Genomic DNA, 20,987 nt, shown 5'->3' with positions numbered 1-20,987 from the left:
AAACAACAAGTGTTGGCAAGGATGTGGAGAAAAGGGATTCCACGTGCCCTCTTGATGGGAATGCAGATTGATGCAGGTACTATGGAAAGCAGTATGGAGTTATCTCAAAAAATTAAAAATGGAGCTTCCTTTTGACCTAGCAATCCCACTTCTAGGAATATATCCTAAGAATCCCAAAACACTAATTTGAGAAAATATGTGCACCCCTATATTCATTGCAGCATTATTTACAATAGCCAAGATCTGGAAACAGCCCAAGTGCCCATCAGTAGATGAGTGGATAAAAAAGTTGTGGTATATTTACACAATGAAATACTATGCAACCATAAAAAAGAAAGAAATCTTATCTTTTGTGACAGCATGGATGGACCTGGAGAATATTATGCTAAATGGAATAAGCCAGTCAAAGAAAGATAAATACCATATAATTTCACTCATGTGGAATCTAATGAACAATATGAACTAACAAGCAAAGTAGAGACAGACTCACATGGAGAGCAGGCGGACAGTTGTTGGGGGTAGGGGATTGGGTGAGGGAGTGGAGAGATAGAACAAAAAAGGACCAAAAGAAGGAAAAACTCATGGACACGAACAACAGTGTCGTGATTGTCAGAGGTGGTAGTGGACAAAGACTTGACTTGGGAAAGAGAGATAGGTAAACACACAATATTGTGTACAGAGATATGTTGTATTTTGCACTTCAAAACTGTATAATTATGTCAACCAGTGTCACCTCAGTAAATTTAATCTAAAAAATAAATTTAATAAATTTAAAAAGTCAAGCTCTAAGAAGCAGAGACTAGAATTATGGTTTTCCAGGGGGTGGTCAAATCCTCATAAAGACTGTATTTCCAACCAGTGAAAACCCCACTCTCCACCTCCAGTTGTCACCTGACTTCTTGTCTCTCTCCTTTCATTCTCACACTGCACTTAGCCCAACACTGACTGCTGGAGGCCAGGGTCTCCGAGCTCCGGATAATAGGTTTAAAGGTCCCATGCCCAGGAGCTAGTTCTGATAGTGTGCCTCACGTGCTCAAGGCTGATCATTAACCCAGATCCTATACAAGGAAAGAGCCATTCCTGGGCATGGGGATAGCACCACCTGCAGTCATGGCCAGCACAGTAAGCCCCAGCACCGTGAATGGGACTCCTGGCCTTCCTGAGATGTCAGAGCGCCTCAGAAATGCCGCCGACATCTCCGTCATTGTCATCTACTTCGTGGTAGTGATGGCTGTTGGACTGTGGGTATGTAGAAGTCCAATAGGGATTTAGGGTGGGCACACGGCTTGAGGGTAAGCATCTAAGGGAGGCAAAAGTGTGGTGTGACAAAACTCCGATAACAGTAACTACTGTCACAGATTTTATTGTCTTTCTCAGAATCATTTTCTTGTGTGTGACATCAATAACGCTTACACTGACTTAATTTATTCTCCCTAACAGCCCCAATGTATGAATGGGGCCAGCACTATGTACATTAGACTTAATCTGTTCAGCATCTCCAACATGTGGAATAATGAATAAGGACATTATTTTTCTTCTCTCACTTCTTTTCCTTTGTTATTTGCTCACTTTCTAACTTAGTTGAGTTGGATATTTAATTCACTGATGCTAACTCTTTCTTTTAGTAATGAATGAATTTGGGGCTACAGATCTTCTTCCACCAAGTTTCAGTAATACCTCACATTGTTTTCATAAATGAAAGTGAATATAGCAATTAGGACAAACATTGAGAAATATAATTTCCTGAAGTTCCTGGGTTTCTATGAAACTATGATTTGGAAGTTCTTTAAAAATTGATGCTATATCACAGTTTCCAGGAAAATGTTTCTCTCTTCAGGAGAGCTGGAAAAGATCACTTTCATAAACACCATGACCACAGTATTTGGGGCATCTTGGGAACATTGGATGTGGTCTGTCACGTGTCTTCCCTTCTGCCCAGGCTATGCTGAAAACCAACCGGAGTACTGTCGGAGGCTTCTTCCTGGCTGGTCGAGATATAGCCTGGTGGCCGGTGAGTGGTCAGAGTTTCTAAGAGATGAATTTCCTGTGTGTGTGTCTAAGAGTAAATAAAGAAAACACTGGGAGGCTCTGGCTGGTTGGCTCAGCTGTAGAGGATCGACCCAGTGTGTGGAAGTCCTGGGTTCAATTCCCGGCCAGGGCACACAGGAGAAGCAGTCATCTGCTTCTCCACCCTTCCCCCTCTCCTTTTTCTCTATCTCTCTCTTCCCTTCCTATGGCCAAGGCTCCATTGGAACAAAGTTGGCCTTGGTGTTGAGGATGGCTCCATGGCCTCCACCTCAGGTACTAGAATGGGTCCGGTTGCAATGGAGCAACGTCCCCTGGTGGGCATGCCAGGTGGATCCTGGTCAGGCATGAGCAGGAGCCTGTCTCTCTATCTCCCCTCTCTCACTTCAGAAAAATACAAAAATAAATAAATAAATAAAACTGGGTGAAGAAAACTTTGGTTATGTTGATCATTTCTGATATGTGTTGGTTGCCTACTTGCTAGTGTCTCTTTTCCTAAATCCCTCACCTCGGGGCTTTACCCCATCATTCCATTAGATGACAGTGTGTCACCAATTATGTGAGCAGGTATAGTGTGGCATTGGAATATATTAGAATTTATGGGCCAATACGCAACTCCGCCACTAAAGCACAGAAGCAGCCCTAGTCAATACATAAAAACAAAGAGCATGGCTGGGCTCCAATAAAATTATTTATGGGCACAGAAATGTGAATTTCATATAACTTTCCATATGACAAAATAATATTCTTTCGATTTTTTTTTATTTTATTTTTTACAGAGACAGAGAGTGAGTCAGAGAGAGGGATAGACAGGGACAGACAGACAGGACCAGAGAGAGATGAGAAGCATCAATCATCAGTTTTTCGTTGCGAAACCTTAGTTGTTCATTGATTGCTTTCTCATATGTGCCTTGACCGTGGGCCTTCAGCAGATGGAGTGACCCTTTGCTGGAGCCAGCGACCTTGGGTCCAAGCTGGTGAGCTTTCCTCAAACCAGATGAGCCCACGCTCAAGCTGGCGACCTCAGGTTCTCGGACCTCTGCATCCCAGTCCAACGCTCTATTCACTGCACCACCACCTGGTCAGGCTTGTTTTTTTTTTTTTTTAACTACTGTATTCAAAAATGTAAAACATGTTTTCAGCTTACCAACCCAGAAGCTGGATTCAGCTCACAGCTTATAGTTTGCTGGCTCCTGCCCTAAGCAGTAGTGAAGAAAACATCTCAGCATTTACTTGCTTTTAAGAAGTCTGATTTGAGGCTCATAAATCTGATCCTACTCTCTTCTTTTGGATTCCAGATGGGCGCCTCTCTCTTCGCCAGTAACATCGGCAGTGGCCATTTTGTGGGTCTGGCTGGGACCGGAGCCACTTCTGGAATCGCCACTGCAACATTTGAATGGAATGTAAGTGACATCATAAGCTTTTTGCTTAAATAAAAAGAAAATCTAAATAATTTATAAACCTCTATCCAATGTTTTTCTAGGAGTCTGCATGAGATAAACTCCTCTTGGGTGTGATTTCTATACTTTTCTCTTTGAGCACATTCCGTGTTTGAACTTCCTGCCTGGGCCACTCCAGTCGCGCTCCTGCCTCTGAGATTTCGCTGAAGCAGTTATTCCCACCAGGAATGTAACTTCTATATGAGTTGGTTCCCACTTTCACTTGACTCCCTTGATCATTTTAGCTCTCACTCGAGCTATTACACTATGTGTCCGGCTCTGATTTGGATGCAGGCAACAAAAAAAACTGTAAAAGCAACAGTCCCTTCTTTTGAAAACTTACACTCTCGTGGGAGAGACAGGTATGCATTTACTACTGTGTAGTAAGTACACGGAGAGCAGCACGTGTAGAGTCCTGAGAGATCTCACACAGGACAGTGTCCATCGCAGATAATGGGTAGGGCTGGGCACCTGAGGAGGGAGCTTCCGGGTGCTGATGCCAGAAGGACACCTAGAAACTGACCAGGGGGGCCTGACTAAGGAAGTGACAGCAACAGTAGGGTGATTCTACAAGACTTTTTGTAATTGAGTTCTTAATCATTCTACTGCCATTTATTTCATCAGTAGGAGCTGTGTCCCCTTAATTAGACCTTAAGTGTTTTAAGGACAGGGACCACCTCCTCTCATGTCACTTATATCACCCCATCATCTAACACTTGGCTGAACACATGCCCTAAATATTTCTTGAGCTGCGTGAGTTTTTTCTGTTCTTCTCTCTTATCCTTTCTAGGGTGTGCATGCTCATGTGTCTGTGTATCAGTCAGAGGAAGGTGCTTATGTGGAAGAAAGTTGGATCATAGTAGTAGTGTGGACAGACAATCTCTGGATGAACTCTGGAAGTGACCTTGAGTCCTTCCAAATACCAGTGCCTCTCCTTTGTTGCAGATTTTGCCCCTAGTTTTACTCCAGCCGTATCAGGGACTCCAGAATGGAGCCAGTCTCCAGAGACAAGAACAAAAGGCACTATGGCCCCAGCAGGTGTGATTATAAGGCTGCCAATAACCTGGCTCTTTTAGCCTGTGACCTTGGGCTTTTATAACCTCTTTGAGGCTCATATTTCCCTTCCATAGGACAGGATTAGTTGTGCTTGTCATATCTGCCTCACCTGGTTGTTTCATGAGCAGCATGAGTGATATCTGTGAAGAGTTTGTAAACATTAATATTAGTGCAAGATTATGTCACTATCATTATTATAAGGGGAAAGACTTGGGAATCACCGGAATATCCTGTATCTTCAAATTTCTTTCTCATTGTTTTGTCACACTATATGTAATTCCTGCCATTCAATAATAATTCCTTTTGACAAAGATGGTATGACCTTCCAGTGCTCTCTTACCTTTTGTTTATTTTTCACTTTGCATCTTTTGTCACATCCTGAGCCCCAGGAAATGGCCTCTGGATCATGAAAACAGAGATGGGCTCTGTCTGGTTGGCTCAGTGGTAAAGCATGGACCCAGCAAGTGGATATCCCGGGTTTGATTCCTGGTCAAGGCACACAGGAGAAGTGCCCAACTGCCTCTCCACCTCTTCCCCTCTTCCTTCTCTTTCTAGCTCTCTCTTCTCCTTCCGCAGCCATGACTCGGTTGGAACAAGTTGGCCTTGGTGCTAAGGATGGCTCCATGGCCTCGCCTCGGGCACTAAAATCGCTCCGTTGCCAAACAACATAGCAATGCCCAAGATGGGCAGAGCATCTCCCAATAGGGGGATTGCTGGGTGGATCCCAGTCGGGGAGCATGCGGAAGTCTGTCTATCCACCTCCCTGCTTCTCAAGAAAAACTTTTTAAAAGAAAAAGAAAACAGAGATGAATCATAATTGGTTGAGTGGGATAGAATCTGAGCAAACTTATAGCAAGTCGTTGAATAACATCATTTTGTTCAATGTTGCTTCATTGTGTTAATGAAAAAAAATTGATTCCCGGCAGAAGTTACTGTCTGTGTAGAGTTTGCATATTCTCCTCACATCTGTGTGGGCATTCTTGGGGCACTCCTGTTTCTTCCTATGTCCCAAAGATTTGAGGTGAATTGCTGTGTTTACGTTGTCCCAGTCTAAGTGAATAGGAATGGGTGTGAGTGCACCCTGTGACAGAAAGACGTCCTGTCTAGGGTGGCGGTCCCTCTCAGCACCCCAAGCTGCTGGGACAGGCTATGGCCACCTGTAACTCTGAACTGGAATAAGTGGTTTGGAAAATGATGATCTTACTTATGTTTATTCATTTTTCTTAAATGTACGTCTAGCTCACATTTATTTTAATGTTTAATATTAGATGTATTTGGAATCTTTATTTAGAAGCTTGGTGGTGTTTTTGTGACTAGAAATATGCCATAGGAACTTAATTCTTGTGTATATCAATTAGCCTGTGGGAAACTTGATACACATCAAGTTATATACCATTTTGTTTAAAGTCGCAGTTCCAAGAATCTACCTGTGACATCAAGTAAGAACTTAGCATATTTTATTTTCAGACTCAGAGGTCATGAAGTGACAAGGCTCACAAGCCAAACCTCTCTAAGTTCACACTCTTTTGTTGGTTTCTTGTAGGCCCTGCTGCTGTTGCTGGTCCTAGGGTGGGTCTTCGTCCCCATATACATCAAGTCAGGGGTGAGTGTCCACAGGTGTTCTCAGCACATCCGTCAGGAGTTCATTTATTTGTTCATTCCTTCTACTCCTTTATGAAACCTGAGTAATGCCATTTGTACCAGGTGTCTGGGCTTACCTATACAAAAATCCACTAAGTACTGCTGCTGCCAGCAGTGCCCTGGCCATCCCTACTGTAATGGTACCCTTTTTCCCACAGCCGCACCAACACATGGCATTTGGACATTTGTAAAGAGTTTTCTTTTTTAATGATGGGCGGGATAGACCACAGCTATGGTGGCTCCCCTTCAATCTGGGTGTCTCTGTCTCCGTGAGCCTCGCTCCTGCACTTATTCCTTCTGCTCCGGTACTCAGACCATGGGTGCTCTAGCCTGAAATAAATCCCGAGTTTGAGGGTATTGGTGGGCAAGCCTTCTGGCTAGTCTCCTGCAGGAACCCGTATATTCCCTATTTGCTCATCCCGAGTCTCTTCTGGCTCCAGGCTTAAACAAGCTTTGTTTGATGGTGCTGTCCTTGGTGCAAGGACCTATAAAAATAATCATGACTGGTGCCACCTTAAAGTGGAGTTGGGGCTGCCATCCCAGAGGAACCGCCTTGCCCATCTTATGCCTCAAACCTTTGGGATGTTCAAACAGGGCAAAATAACCATTGGACTGGGCCTAAAGCAACTTTGCATCCCAAAGAACTGATTGCAAAGATAACAAGAAAGCAGATATTCTGACTACTGGACTGATGACTATAGGACTGAAAACTTAAAACATTGTTTAGAATTAATATCACTGTTATATTAACAGCAGCACCAATAGAAATGCATTCCTTCTATTTATGCAATTGTTCCATTCCCTTTCTCATAAATACCTATTGCCTTTGTCTCTTAATCAGAATACTGTTTGGGCTTCTGCCTCTATCAGTGCTTCCCAAGTAGTTTTTCTTTGATCGAAAATAAATGCTTATTGCCTCTCACTTCACAGAACTCCTGCATGTGTTATTGGCTTACCACCTTTTAGGGGTTCCTCAGTTGTGAGCCACCAGGGATTCCCTTTCTTGTTTTTGGTGATATTATATAAATATTTATTTAATGTCCTTTTATACTGGGGAAGATGATAACATCATGAGCTCAGTCTGCTGTGATGCAACCAGAAAGCTGTGCCTTTTCTGCTGCCCAGTCACAGTCGCTCTCATATTTCAGTATTGACAACCACAGGCTTTTCACTAAGAGGGAATTTAATGTAAATCTCTTCCTGCCAATAAAAAAAATCACAAAAATATATAGCCAAATGTATATTTGCAATTTGTTCGATTATTAATTTACTGTGTAACCATAATTGTGGCTTATTATTTACAAGTAATATTTTTACTAAACTGTCACATTATTGGTGAAAATAATAAAAGTTATTAATTTACTGTGTAACCATAATTGTGGCTTATTATTTACAAGTAATATTTTTACTAAACTGTCACATTATTGGTGAAAATAATAAAAGTTATTTGTTGCATGTTTACTATGCATTTGGCAGTGGTATGGATATTTTACATCTTCTATCATATGAAAACCCTACTTTACAGATGAGATAGTGGAAATTCAGAGAGAGAGTCATTTGGCAAATGTTATACTTCTAGTGAATGTCGGCCCTGGAAATATATCCCAAGAAGTCTGATTCCAATGTCTATGTTCATTCTAGGCTTGCAGCTCTCTCAAGACATTGTACCTTTTTACATTGATTTCCTAAAGTGCCACATTCAAGCTTACCTGCCCAAAGATGCTTTGTAAATGCTGAATAATCTGAATGTGCTTGAATCTGCAGATAAATCCTAGTGATGTCTGTCTCTGCAGGTGGTGACCATGCCAGAATATCTAAGGAAGCGATTTGGTGGGAAGCGACTCCAGGTCTACTTCTCTATCCTCTCCCTCTTCAACTGTGTGGCTTTGAACATCTCAGTGAGTTCAATGCTCCTGGCCTTTTAACTTCCTGAGATTGAGGTGATGGGATCAGAGTGTTAAAATCACAGAGCTGGATGTGTGTGTGGTCTATCAACTATAGACAGGGTTAAGCAAGGTGAATGTCTTAAACTACCTGTGGTGTCTCTACCAGGTTTTTATGGGAAGAAAATAGCTTCAGAGATCCTGCATACATAGAGTAAGAGACTTATGATTCATGAAAGGCTGCAGAGTGTAAAGCCATCCTTTTATTAAGGATATGAAAAACTGGATGTACAGAAAGAACAATTGTCTCATTCAAGTAGCACAGCTATTTAGCACAAAAGAGGAGGATCCCCTGGTCCCCTGCTCCTCCACTGCACATGAACTTCTTTGCTTTCTTTGTCTATGTTTTCATTTTCAGCTTGATTTCTGACATGTGAGAGAAAGTGTTTGTATTATTATACTGACTTTCCTTACATTTATTTTATCTAAGACTGCCTTTGTACAAACCTTGTATCACAAATAAGTGTTAAAAGAATTCTAAAATTCATTTAAATTAAATTCCTTGAAGATAATCATTGAGGAAATAAAGGAAATCTAAAGACTCAGCAGCACATGAGAAAACAAAGAGTAATTCACTCGCTTTCATATGTCAGTGACTAATGGAATAATCTCCTCAAGTTCATAGTCTATGCAGCTCATGAAAGAAGCTGACCCTCACTATTGCTGTTGATCTGAGTTGTTGGAAATAAACCAGCTGCTTAGATTAGATGGCATGAACCTTCCTAATGCAGAGTGAGCATTTCCCAGCGCTTATCGCATATTGTTGAGCTCCATGCCAGGGGTATCAAAGATTCCTGTGCACGAGGAGTTCACAGTGTGGCTAAGGAGATAAGAATTTAACCGTGAAATTGTTAGCGCTTTGTGACAGTATCTGAAAATATTTCAAATGTGAGCTTGAGTAGAGTGTGGACAAGTGTAAGAGATATGATATGGATACCCAGGAAAGGGGTAGGAATGGAAGTCATCCTCGTGGAGTACTGGGGGGGGGGGCATTACACAATTGCCCAGCAAAGGAAAGAGGAGGGGCCAAGGGAAGCAGAGAAGCTTGTACTCTTCCACAAGTGGGTGAGAATCAGTGATCTACCCGTTTTCTCTGGCTTGGACCTCAACAGCTTTGTGGTCCTAAAGGTCATGAACAAGGTGCTAGAACAGGATGAAGCCCTGGGGATGCAGCCTCTTGTGGCAGAAGAATCCTGGTGGGAGGGAGGGATGCAATGACAGGGAGATGAATGGAGGAGCAGGGAAGACCACGGGCATATGTGTGACTGACTGTGCAGACCCTGTGGTCAGCTAAAGAGATACAATAGCAGGAGTCCATTCTTACCTACAAGGTTATGCTTTAAGTGATATTAATAATAATTAATCTTATGTACAACCTTTTGTGTACTATTACACTCTGATACAGAGTCTGTCCCTGGTTACTTGATAAACAGATCATTATATTATAAGGAGTTAAGACAAGTCAGTTGTCACAGTCCTCCCCTACCCCAGGTTCAAAAAAGATCATCTGGTTCATTGCTTCTCAACCTCCAATAATACATATATTGAGAATTTATTGCATACAGATATTCTTTTAGAAAACCACACTGCAAATTTTAAAATCCAGGAAATTAACTTTAATACTATTATATATCCTACAAACTTTGTTCAGAAATTGACAATTGTCCCAATGTCTTTAAAAAAAAAAAAAAAGAAAATCCTGGATTAAAAATGGTCCTTTTTATTAAAAATATTTTATAATCATAGTGAATATAATTAATTCCATCAAATTGCACAGGATAAAATGGCTACAATAGCAAGTTATGTATAACAAATTTTTTTTTAAATCATTGGTAATATAAGCTACTTACATATAATTTTAAAACCATAAATTTAATGCCTTAATTGTATTATATAAAGAAATAAATTTTAAGAAATATATAATAAGATAATGTTTGTTAATATGTAAATGATTAGACATGAATACACAAGTCCTAATGCTGTGGTTAAATAGTTGCCCCACCCCCACCGCCATCTAGATCAATATAAATGCATATAGATGCAGGTACGTTTCATGGTAGCTCAAATACAATGAGTGACATCTCAGTAGGTGATATCTTTTCTAAAAAGGTAAATAATTTTTTGGTAAATATCCAATTTTATAAAAATTTTTTCCTCCATTTACACAGTCATTTCATTTCTTGAAAACCCAGAAATAACAAAGTTGTAGGAAGTTCTTCGTGTATGTAACACAGAGTTAGGTTCTAAACACAGATCATCAAGAACAGACTTTTCACCAACACGAACATCCAGTGAGATGATAAAAAGACAGATTTTATTTCAAATCTTAGAGAGGAAAAAATCTACCATCTCCTCTGACACCCCTTCCAAACCCAAGTTCTACAAGGAAACCTGCCTCTAATTCTGATTCTGAATCCTGCCACCTTATTCCTGTCCCTCACCTCACTCATGCTTTCCTGCTCCTTAGATTTTATGGCCCATCAGCACATCGTTTCTCTCTCCTTCCATTGAACTCCCCAAGCAGAACTCTAACCCTGGCTAAACCTAGTTTCCCACGTACTCTGTGCCTGCACCCAGGGATGTTACTTCTGTGTTTCTAGCTAACATGCTTATATGCTACTTCTCAGGTTTTGCTTTGGTTTGGTTTTTGATATAGAACCTGCGAGGATCAGAGTTCAAGGGACAAATCCAAGTGCCACCATCACAAGTTGCTGAAGAAAGATCAGGGAAACTGGAGAGGACACTTTGGGGACCCAAGAGTCCAGACAAAGCTGGGTGGACATTACCTTTCAGCTTAGTACTCTTCTGTAGAACTCCCTACCACTCTTTAAACCTCAACCAATAATCCTTTAGTCTGTGTTTTTTAATGATATTCCTCCCAACACACACTCCATCCTCTCAATGACTATCTCAAACTCTCCACATTTTTAGCTCTAGATCTTTGGCCTCTTATCAGAAAGCCTTGTCTCTTGCTTTACCTAGAAAATTTAAGTATGAATCACTCATCCCCTCCCACGCCCTATTTAAATAATATACATTTGCCTCATTCTTTTCTTCTTCTACTACCCTAAACATGCTTAAGTATTTACCGAACAATAACCATTATTTACTCTGTGACTCCTCTATTACCCTAGTTCTAATCGGTGTTTCTCTGCTGACATTCATAAATAGTAGTCTGTACAAGCTGGGGTGTAGACGTTTCTCACTTTCCATTCACTCACTCATCGTTCCTCTCTATGGTCAGTCCTACAATGATCCTCTGAGGATAAGATCTGGCTACCAAGGAGTTCATAACTAGACTTTAGTAAGAACATGCATGGCTACAGTAACTGTTAGTGGGAGGTCATCAGTGAAGAGTTAAGTGATGCAGTGTGTTTTTTTTCCATTGCCGCCTATTCCCTTAATAGTCAAACATATTTTCTGGAGCCATATTCATTAAACTGGCCCTGGGCTTGGATCTTTACCTGGCGATCTTCATCCTCTTGGCTATCACCGCCATCTACACGATCACTGGTGAGTTCACCACATATTTAGCTCAGTCATGCTATCCTCCGCTCATGTAACCCAACCTGCAATTAGCAACCTCAGCCTTAGCCTTTTCACTGCCAAAGTATGGATACCCCTTTATTCCCACTCTGAGAGTCAGGCACAGCCTAGAAACACAACTAGAGCAAAAGAAACAGAATCCTCAGTATTAGGTATGAACACCTTGGTCGAGGATAATGATGTGGTAGGTAAGTCAGGGAAACACTAATTTGGTTCAATGATGTGTTCACTACCCAGATTGGCATTTGGAGTCCAGTATATCTTACCAATGGGGGAGGGGAGTCAAGATGAAATAGCAGCTCAAACATGAGACTAACAAATCCAAGGCAGGGCCCAAATGAGTACAGGATACCTGGGCAAGGCAGTGGGCTCTGAATGGCAGAATCAGAAAAGGAGAACTGGAACCGTGGGCTGGTTGTGGGGAGCTGTGTGGCAACAGTCCAAGCTGGTTTTCATGAACCAGATACACTGGGATAGTGACTCATGCATACTAACTTATGAAAATTAAACTATCCCAGCTCATTTGGGAAAAAAGAAAGAAAACTTGAACACTAAGAAAGTTCTGGGGCTATTTTCATGGATTGAGCATATGTTTCAGAATAAGTGAGAGATGAGGGCATGAACCTCCTGTTTTCAGGATCGATCATGTTTCCCCATGACCCTCTCCTAAAGGAAATGTCTGGTTGACTAAGAGTCTAGCGCAGGCATGGCCAACATACGGCCCGCGGGCCGCATCTGGTCCGCATAATGAGTTTATGCGGCCCATGATTAAATTTTTAATATTCTTCGCTACTTAAAATCTCAGCTACTCAGAAGTGGAAGTGTCTTTGATTATTGGAAATCGAGATATTTGAGAAGATAGTGATATGCAGAAAAGAATTCCGCATGTGCCTAATCTAGGGTTAACTTCCAATAATTGGTCGAATGGATTCGCAATACTTCTTTATTTTTTTAAAAAATTCCATTATAAAGATTTATAACTTTTGCACTCCTCTGTACTCGATATGAACTGTTTGACGTTTAGCGGTGATGTGAAACCCACATTCTTTTTTTGTGTGTGTATTTTTCTGAAGCTGGAAACGGGGAGAGACAGACCGACTCCCGCATGCACCCGACCGGGATCCACCCGGCAAGCCCACCAGGGGCGAAGCTCTGCCCACCGGGGGGCGATGCTCTGCCCCTCCGGGGTGTCGCTCTGTCACGACCAGAGCCACTCTAGCGCCTGGGGCAGAGGCCAAGGAGCCATCCCCAGCGCCCGGGCCATCTTTGGAGCCTCGGCTGCGGAAGGGGAAGAGAGAGACAGAGAGGAAGGAGAGGGGGAGGGGTAGAGAAGCAGATGGGCGCTTCTCCTGTGTGCCCTGGCCGGGAATCAAACCCAGGACTTCCGCACGCCAGGCCGATGCTCTACCACTGAGCCAACTGGCCAGGGCCAAACCCACATTCTTTTAGGCAGGGTTTGCCAGTGAGCACCCAAGGTGAAACAATTCGTTATTTTTGTGGTAAAGTGTGCTGAATCAAGTGGCACTGTAGCATAGACAATAGCTGCAGTTGATAACTGAAAACGTGTCCAGGCTGTTTATAAAACGAAATAATTGTTTTATTTGTGATATAACCCCTTCAAGCTCATTCTATTAATTAAATATGGTTTCGATTAATTGCAATACAGTTTGGATATTTATACAGTATATAATTATATTTTTATTAAAATAATATTGTATATTAAAATCTTTTTCACTCACATTTATTCATAAACAAATTACATAATAAAATTTTGTTTACTTAAATGAATCATTTTTATATTTAACATTTTAAAATTTTAATATTTCATCTGGCCCATGAAAAAAGTTTTCTTTCTAATCTGGCCCGGGGACAAAAACTGTTGGCCATGCCTGGTTTAGCGAGTCTACAGTTGAAAAAGAAGTTGTGGTCGGTGCATTGCAGCAAAACACAAGTCAACAATAGTATCTGATATTTAACTAATGAAACAATGATATGTCACAACGCTAGAGCAAAAATGGCTTCGCCCAATATTTAGAGAGCAGGTATACTACGTGAAGTAGAGCAAACTGGGGAATTTTTATGGGAAACTTTCATGATATTAAAACATTGCCTTTTCCCCTACTTAATATCAAAAACTCACACAAAGGTAGAACTCCTCTGTAATTCATAGGAATTTTGAGCCAGAGCTAGGCTGGGAAGACAGAAGAAACAACACTTCTAAGGAAATAGTGATGCCAAGAGGAACTTGGTAGCCCAGCCAGGAGCTTTTGGTGTGTTCTCTGCTGAATCATTTCTAGGGTTTGGGAAACAGAGGACCTAGGGGTGAAGGCAAGTAGGTGAGGGCACATGAATAAAACATTCTGGTTCTTTTGTGCTCTCCACAGGGGGCTTGGCCTCAGTTATTTACACAGACACCCTCCAGACCTTCATCATGCTGATTGGTTCATTTATTCTCATGACGTTTGGTAAGTGAATGACAGTGTGCCTCGGCAGCCAGAAATCGTGGGACTTGTATCTGTTCAGTCTGTCTGTTCATTATTGCTGCCTTCTGGTTCTATCTGGTCACATTTTCCCTTCATTTATATAATTCACATGATTGAAATGTCTATTAACTTCTTTCTTGCTGTTCTATGGCAACATGAAGAAATGAGGGAAAAGAACTGAGTTTCCTTTAAAAAAATTGCTCAGGTTAATGATCTTGTTTAATCTTACTTCCTTTGTGTTCAGAATGAACAAAATTAGTATGACTGAGTTGATAATTTTACACAATATTGGTGTATTGAACTCATGAACAGAAACCTTTCATTTACATAACATTTTCATAAAATAAAGGCTTAATTAAATATTAGAAAAATTAGATAACTGACTATGAACTTCATTAAGACTGTTTTGTTTTAAGTGGAAAAATTTTAAAAGATATTGCTAGAGTCTGTAAACACAGGTTGGATTTTTCTCTATGACTTTCACATATTTAGTGTCATAAGTTTATTCTCATGAGTAAGTCATACCAGCAAGTATCATTGGTGAATCTAATATACAGCTTGCTAGTTTTTATTTTCTTTTATTATGGTATTTGTTTATCTTTGCGAAGCAAATACATGTATGAAGTAAAAAGGTTATGGGGTAAAAAATGTCTTTTCATCCCTCCCCTGTGCAGCAATCATATTCCACACACTCAAGCTCCTCTGTATACAATTCTGCATATGCATGCACCTAATCACAAAGCTTGAAAACATATGAAGCAGCCCTGGCTGGTTGGCTCAGTGGTAGAGAGTCGGCCTGGCATGTGAATGTCCCAGGTTCAATTCCCAGTCAGAGCACACAGGAGAAGTGCCCATCTGCTTCTCCACCCTTCTCCTCTTGCTTTCTTTTTCCTCTCTCTCTCTTTCTTACCCTCCTGCAGTCATGGCTCAATTAGAGCGAGTTGGCCTTGGATACTGAGAGTGGCTCCATGGCCTCCGCCTCAGGTGCTAAGAAGAACTCAGTTGCTGAGCAACAGAGCTATGCCCCAGATGGGCAGAGCATTGCTCACTAGTGGGCTTGCCAGGTGGATCCTGGTCAGGGTGCATGTGGGAGTCTGTCTTTTCCTTCCCTCCTCTTACTGAAAAAAAATAAAAGAAAACACATGATGCAAAAGCTGATAGATTAGGTGGTGGGCACATAATGCAATATACCGATCATATATCATAGATATGTACACTTGAAATCTATATGATCTTATTAACCAATGTCACCCCATGAAATTTAATTTTAAAAAGCTGAGAGGATTGCAAAGACAAATTCATAATGATAGTTGGTTTTGACATAACATGGGTACCATTAGTCACATATGGCTACTTATATTCAAATTAACTAAATAAATTTTAGTTTTTCATTTGCATAGCCATATTTTAACTGCCCAACATATGGCTGGTGGTTTCCATATTAGACAGCACAGATACAGAGTAGATCATTGCAGAAAGTTCTGTGACCCAGTTCTGTTCCAGAGGCAACTGTTAATACCAATTCCTTATCTCTATGTAGTCAGCCAGAACTTCTATGCTAGGCTTGCTCATAGTTCTTTGGTTTCTGGCCCCAGTGATGCAATACTTAGCACCAACCTCTCGAAGTCTCATGTCTTTCATCCTTAGGATGAGCAGGGAAGAGTCTCTCACATCCTAGGGTCCCTCATGTGTTTTTGTTACAAACCATATTCTCCTCATCAGAACAATTTCTTTGCATTGTCTGTATCCTCCACTATGTTGAGTTCCTGCCTTACACATTCATTTTGCACAGAATCCCAGCACCATGTTTGGTACATACAAACATACTGTACTCAAATACATGAAATAAATTAATGTCAGCCTTAACTCTACAGCAATGATACTCCAATGAATTTTGCACAATTTGAACTTATACTAAGTGGCCCTAGATGCCTGGGCTCATCTTTCTAGGATTTCCATCCATTTCGGTTCTTTTCTATACCTCTCTAGCTTTTCTAGACCCTCAGTGGCTGAGTCTCACCATTTCCCCTCACCACACATAATCTGCTTCCTCCAATTTCTGCTCCTTTTCTTTTCAATTTTTTATTGTAACATAGGTAGTATACAGTATTACTCCAGAAAATCAGGCGTAAGGTCAGACTAGCCAGGCTCTGTGTCAGAGCCCTTTCAGAGGCATTGGGACTTTCCGGGGACTGATTTTGGTAGGCTCACTTTGTTAGTTCACCTTCAGGTTTATTTCTGCTCTGATGGTTATGAAACATCAACATCTGGCTGGTGGCTTGCAGTTTTGTTTTTGTTATAAGGTGAGGTACTAAACCAAATTTTTCAAAAGCACCATAACAAAAAAAGTTAAAAGGTGGTTTGCTTTCTGAACTTTGTGAAAGGAAATCTGATAGCATAGTTGGTACCAATGGAGGTACTGGAAAGACATAGATCCTGAGAGAAGGATAATGAGAGTATGACCAGGCTGATCAGAGGTGCTGAGTATCTCCACCACAAAGGAATAATTACAAAAACTGGGTATCGCATATTTTTGTAAAACATTTTATTTCATCGAATGCTCTTTCAGCCTTTGAAAAAGTTGGAGGTTATGAGAGTTTTACCGAGAAGTATATGAATGCCATCCCATCCGTCATCGAAGGGGACAACCTGACCATCAGCCCCAGGTGCTACACTCCTCAGGCAGACTCCTTCCACATTTACCGAGATGCTGTCACTGGGGATATTCCATGGCCAGGAATGATATTTGGAATGACTCTTTCAGCTGTGTGGTACTGGTGTGCAGATCAGGTAAAGTGTGTGTGTGTGTGTGTGTGTGTGTGTGTGTGTGTGTGTGGTGTGGATATGTTATGTTGTTCTTTTTCTTCTCTTAGAAAATCATATAGTTTCTATTTTTTTTGAGTTTCTATTTTGTATACACTTACACACACACACACACACATACACACACCATTTAAAAAGTCAAACACTTCTACAAGACTTGTGCAAAATAATTTTCTGATGTCCCTCTTTCTACCGTATTTCTTGTCCTTAAAGGGTAAACACTTTTGGCTCCTTCAGTCACTTGTTTTGGGGTATATTTCTCTTCCCTAAATCCTGGTACTCGATGTATGTAAACCATTGGCATGAATGACACACCTTGGAGCTCATTAGAAATATCCACTCTCAAATGCTACCCAGACCCATTAGATCAGAATTTGATCATAAACTTGACCCCCAGGTTGTTCAAATAAATATTTTTATTGCTACATCTTAGTTTTCCAGTGTTAGGATTTTTCTATTGGCTTCCCATAATGAGAGCTGAAGATTTAGCTTTTTTAACATTCCATCTTCAACCTCACACAAGCAGACCTCTTATCCTCCCATCCTCCCAATAAATCTAATTTGCAATTTTGGTGAGATCAGTTACCAGGTTAATCAGGTTTACAGTGACTCATCACAATGGACAAAAATAGCTCCACACACAATAGTACTTTGTAGTGAATGTTGAGGACAATAGAAAAACAGGTCACATCCAAAGGTTCAAGAATAACTTCCAGCTTCTCAACAGTACTAGTTGAAGTCAGAAGACAATAAATCAATGACTTTGGGGAAATTATTTCCAACTTATATATGTGTTTAGGGAAATTGGAGCATTTCCCCAAATATTCAGGATGCCCTACAAAAGATACCCTTATTTAGAGGTGAGAAACCTGAAATTCACAGAAGTCAGGTACTCATTTAAGAGGAGTACAGGCCCTGGCCAGTTGGCTCAGCAATAGAGCATCGGCCTGGTGTGTGGAAGTCCCGGGTTTGATTCCCAGCCAGGCACACAGGAGAAGTACCCATCTGCTTCTCCACCTTTCCCCCTCTCCTTTCTCTCTATCTGTCTCTCTTCCCTTCCCATAGCCAAGGCTCCATTGGAGCAAAGTTGGCCCAGGCGCTGAGGATGGCTCCATGGTCTCTGCCTCAGGCACTAGAATGGCTCTAGTTGCAATGGAGCAATGTCCAGATGGGCAGAGCATCGCCCCCTTGTGGGCATGCCGGGTGGATCCAGGTCGAGCTCATGCAGGGGTCTGTCTCTCTGCCTCCCCGCTTCTTACTTCAGAAAAATACAAAAAAATATATAGAAAAAAAAATGAGTAGGGATTCAAGTCCAGCTTTTACTCCAAAGCTCATTATTCACTAGTCATCATCCCATTTTTTTTTTTCAAGCAAGAATAATCTTTATTCCTTGGGAACACATTTGTAAAAATGTATCAATAAGATTAAAAGCTTCAGAACACATTTATTTGTACACAGCACATACACTGAGCATCAGGACATCTGCTGAAATGGAATATTCCTGTAAACAGGAATATTTCTTATTGTAACATTAATCCCTGGAAAGAGGCACGTTCCTTCTTTAAAGTCATCCTCTGGTTGTTTCATGACAAGATCGTATTTTCTTGGCAGGTCATTGTACAGCGTTGCTTGTCAGGCAAGGACATGTCTCACGTGAAGGCAGCCTGTGTCATGTGTGGGTACCTGAAGCTGCTGCCCATGTTCCTCATGGTGATGCCAGGGATGATCAGCCGCATCTTGTTTACAGGCAAGTCCTGAATCCACAAATGCTTGTTTGCTCATTTTTTAATGCTTGAGTTACAGATAGTGGTTTTAATGTATGAAAAACCTTAGTAACTAGAAAACACATTATGTTTGGAAGTAAACACAAAATTCCAAGAGGATATTAACACATTGTGCAGAAGGTCAGAGCAAAAAAGTTTTCTGTATCGGACATTCTATTCTCTTATCTATTTTATACTGCATGCCTGTCTCTTTGTAGACATTTGAGTTTGTTTTGTCTTGCTTCCATGAGTAGCTAGGATTTAAGCAAGTCTAGGGGATAATGCAGGAGCATGAGGTAGAACTGGGAAAATGGGAGTTATAGGTGAGTTGAGGTGGTTCAGTCCGGGACGTCACTGACTGAGAGGGTCTTGGAGATGCACTGTCACTTCTTGGTCCCTCTAAGCTGATTGGAGAACTGTACCCACCCTCATTACTTTGGAATTGGGTTATTGGGAATGTTTTAATTTCTGAGTCAGCTGAGAGTGACTATTAATGTTGAAAATTTTCCTTAAAAATTTTTATTATGAAGAGTTAAGGAAATATGGCAGAATATTTCTTAGCTAATCAAGATTTCTGGTTTCTCTTGGGGCAATCTATCAGATAACAATGAATTCACTTCATGTTTTCTCAACTGGGCATCAGTTTATTTAGCTGAAAACTTGTTAAGATGAACATCAAGTGACCAATATCCCTTCCTACTGCAACATTGTAGTAAAGACTGAGTGGATATCCAACAAATAGGGAGTAGCCAAAGATATTATTGTATACTATCTCAAAACTTGGTAAAAAACAAAAACAAAAACAAAACAAAAAAAAACTTTGTGGAATGCTGAAATTATTATGTTAGATGTAAAAAGCAGACTGTAAACTATTATTTCAACAATTACTATAGTTATGCAAAAAAGACATTTCTCTCCAGAAGATTAGAAAGGAATAAAAAAAATCTAAAAGAAGCTAATGTGCTAAGGTATTAGTATTATGGGTGATATTTTTATATCAATTTTTGCTATCTGTTTTCATAATGTCCTTTAAGCGAAAATATCACCAAGGTACTGTGCAACTACCACAATGAATGAGATATCATCCCACATGGACAGTCACCCCAACAACATCACAAGTGACACCTCTTCTTAGATATGGGAGAAAGACACTGGGCTAAATGATCTGACGAAGGATTAACTTCCTGAGTAGTGGTGTTGTTGCTTTATCACTGGAGTTCTGTGCTCCTGGGAGGATTTATGCTCTTCTACTTCATCCGAAGTATGGAATCAGCTCCTTCTGTTTGCTCCTAATGCTCTATCTGGGCCACATCCCAAGACAGAGCTCTGCCCCATAGTCAGTGCAAGGAGAGCTACAGCTGTGAGACACTTAGGAAGTTGTGTTCCTGGCAAAGGGGAACCAGACTGGTTGTATAAAGTTTAATGCCAAACCTTCAATTTCCAGATAAATGTCTTTCCTCTAACCCACGATCTTACAACTTGCCTCTGTGTTGGTAGATGTTATGTGTTTGGGCCCCACTCACTGAACCCACTTATCTGAATTTCTTTTCAGATAGGGTAGCCTGTGTTGTACCTTCTGAATGTGTGAAACACTGTGGCACTGAAGTTGGCTGCAGTAACTATGCCTACCCAATACTGGTGATGGAACTAATGCCTGACGGTAAGAAAATGTTCATGCTCAGATAAATGGATAAGGGAAGTGCGATGATAAATAAATAGGTAGGTAGGTATGTGATAGATAGATAGATAGATAGATAGATAGATAGATAGATAGATAAACATTTTTTATCTTTAAAAAGGAAGAAAATCTGGCCCTGGCCGGTTGGCTCATCGGTGGGGCGTCGGCCTGGCGTGCGGGGGACCCGGGTTCGATTCCCAGCCAGGGCGCATAGGAGAAGCGCCCATTTGCTTCTCCCCCCCCCCTCCTTCCTCTCTGTCTCTCTCTTCCCCTCCCGCAGCTGAGGCTCCATTGGAGCAGGGATGGCTCCTTGGCCTCTGCCCCAGGCGCTGGAGTGACTCTGGTCGCGGTAGAGCAATGCCCCGGAGGGGCAGGGCGTCGCCCCCTGGTGGGCAGAGCGTAGCCCCTGGTGGGCGTGCAGGGTGGATCCCGGTCGGGCGCGTGCGGGAGTCTGTCTGGCTGTCTCTCCCCGTTTCCAGCTTCAGGGGGAAAAAAAAAAGGAAGAAAATTCTGCCATTTATGACAACATAAATGAACCTGGAGGACATTACAGTATGTGAAATAAGCCAGACACAGAAAGGCAAATATTG

At 41.3% G+C, this 20,987-nt stretch overlaps 1 protein-coding gene across 2 annotated transcripts in view; it reads left to right on the top strand.

The window, feature by feature from the left end:
* Nucleotides 1–1,073: 1,073 nt before the first annotated feature.
* Nucleotides 1,074–20,987, top strand: part of LOC136393337 (solute carrier family 5 member 4-like) — a 28,505-nt gene continuing 8,591 nt past the window's right edge. The window contains exons 1-10 of one of the 2 annotated variants that reach the window (XM_066365951.1): nucleotides 1,074–1,245; nucleotides 1,940–2,011; nucleotides 3,324–3,428; nucleotides 6,064–6,123; nucleotides 7,955–8,059; nucleotides 11,512–11,617; nucleotides 14,035–14,115; nucleotides 16,703–16,923; nucleotides 18,568–18,703; nucleotides 20,272–20,379. In XM_066365951.1, coding sequence (XP_066222048.1) covers nucleotides 1,087–1,245; nucleotides 1,940–2,011; nucleotides 3,324–3,428; nucleotides 6,064–6,123; nucleotides 7,955–8,059; nucleotides 11,512–11,617; nucleotides 14,035–14,115; nucleotides 16,703–16,923; nucleotides 18,568–18,703; nucleotides 20,272–20,379 — 1,153 coding nt within the window. In that variant the 5' untranslated portion in view covers nucleotides 1,074–1,086. Of the gene's footprint in view, nucleotides 1,246–1,939; nucleotides 2,012–3,323; nucleotides 3,429–6,063; nucleotides 6,124–7,954; nucleotides 8,060–11,511; nucleotides 11,618–14,034; nucleotides 14,116–16,702; nucleotides 16,924–18,567; nucleotides 18,708–20,271; nucleotides 20,380–20,987 lie in introns of both variants that reach the window. The other variant, XM_066365950.1, reaches the window with a different exon arrangement.

The sequence above is a fragment of the Saccopteryx leptura genome, chromosome 2 (assembly GCF_036850995.1).
Source record: "Saccopteryx leptura isolate mSacLep1 chromosome 2, mSacLep1_pri_phased_curated, whole genome shotgun sequence".
NCBI classification, from domain to species: domain Eukaryota; kingdom Metazoa; phylum Chordata; class Mammalia; order Chiroptera; family Emballonuridae; genus Saccopteryx; species Saccopteryx leptura.
Note: the sequence above shows the minus strand (reverse complement) of the source record. Positions and strands in the feature narration are given on the sequence as shown.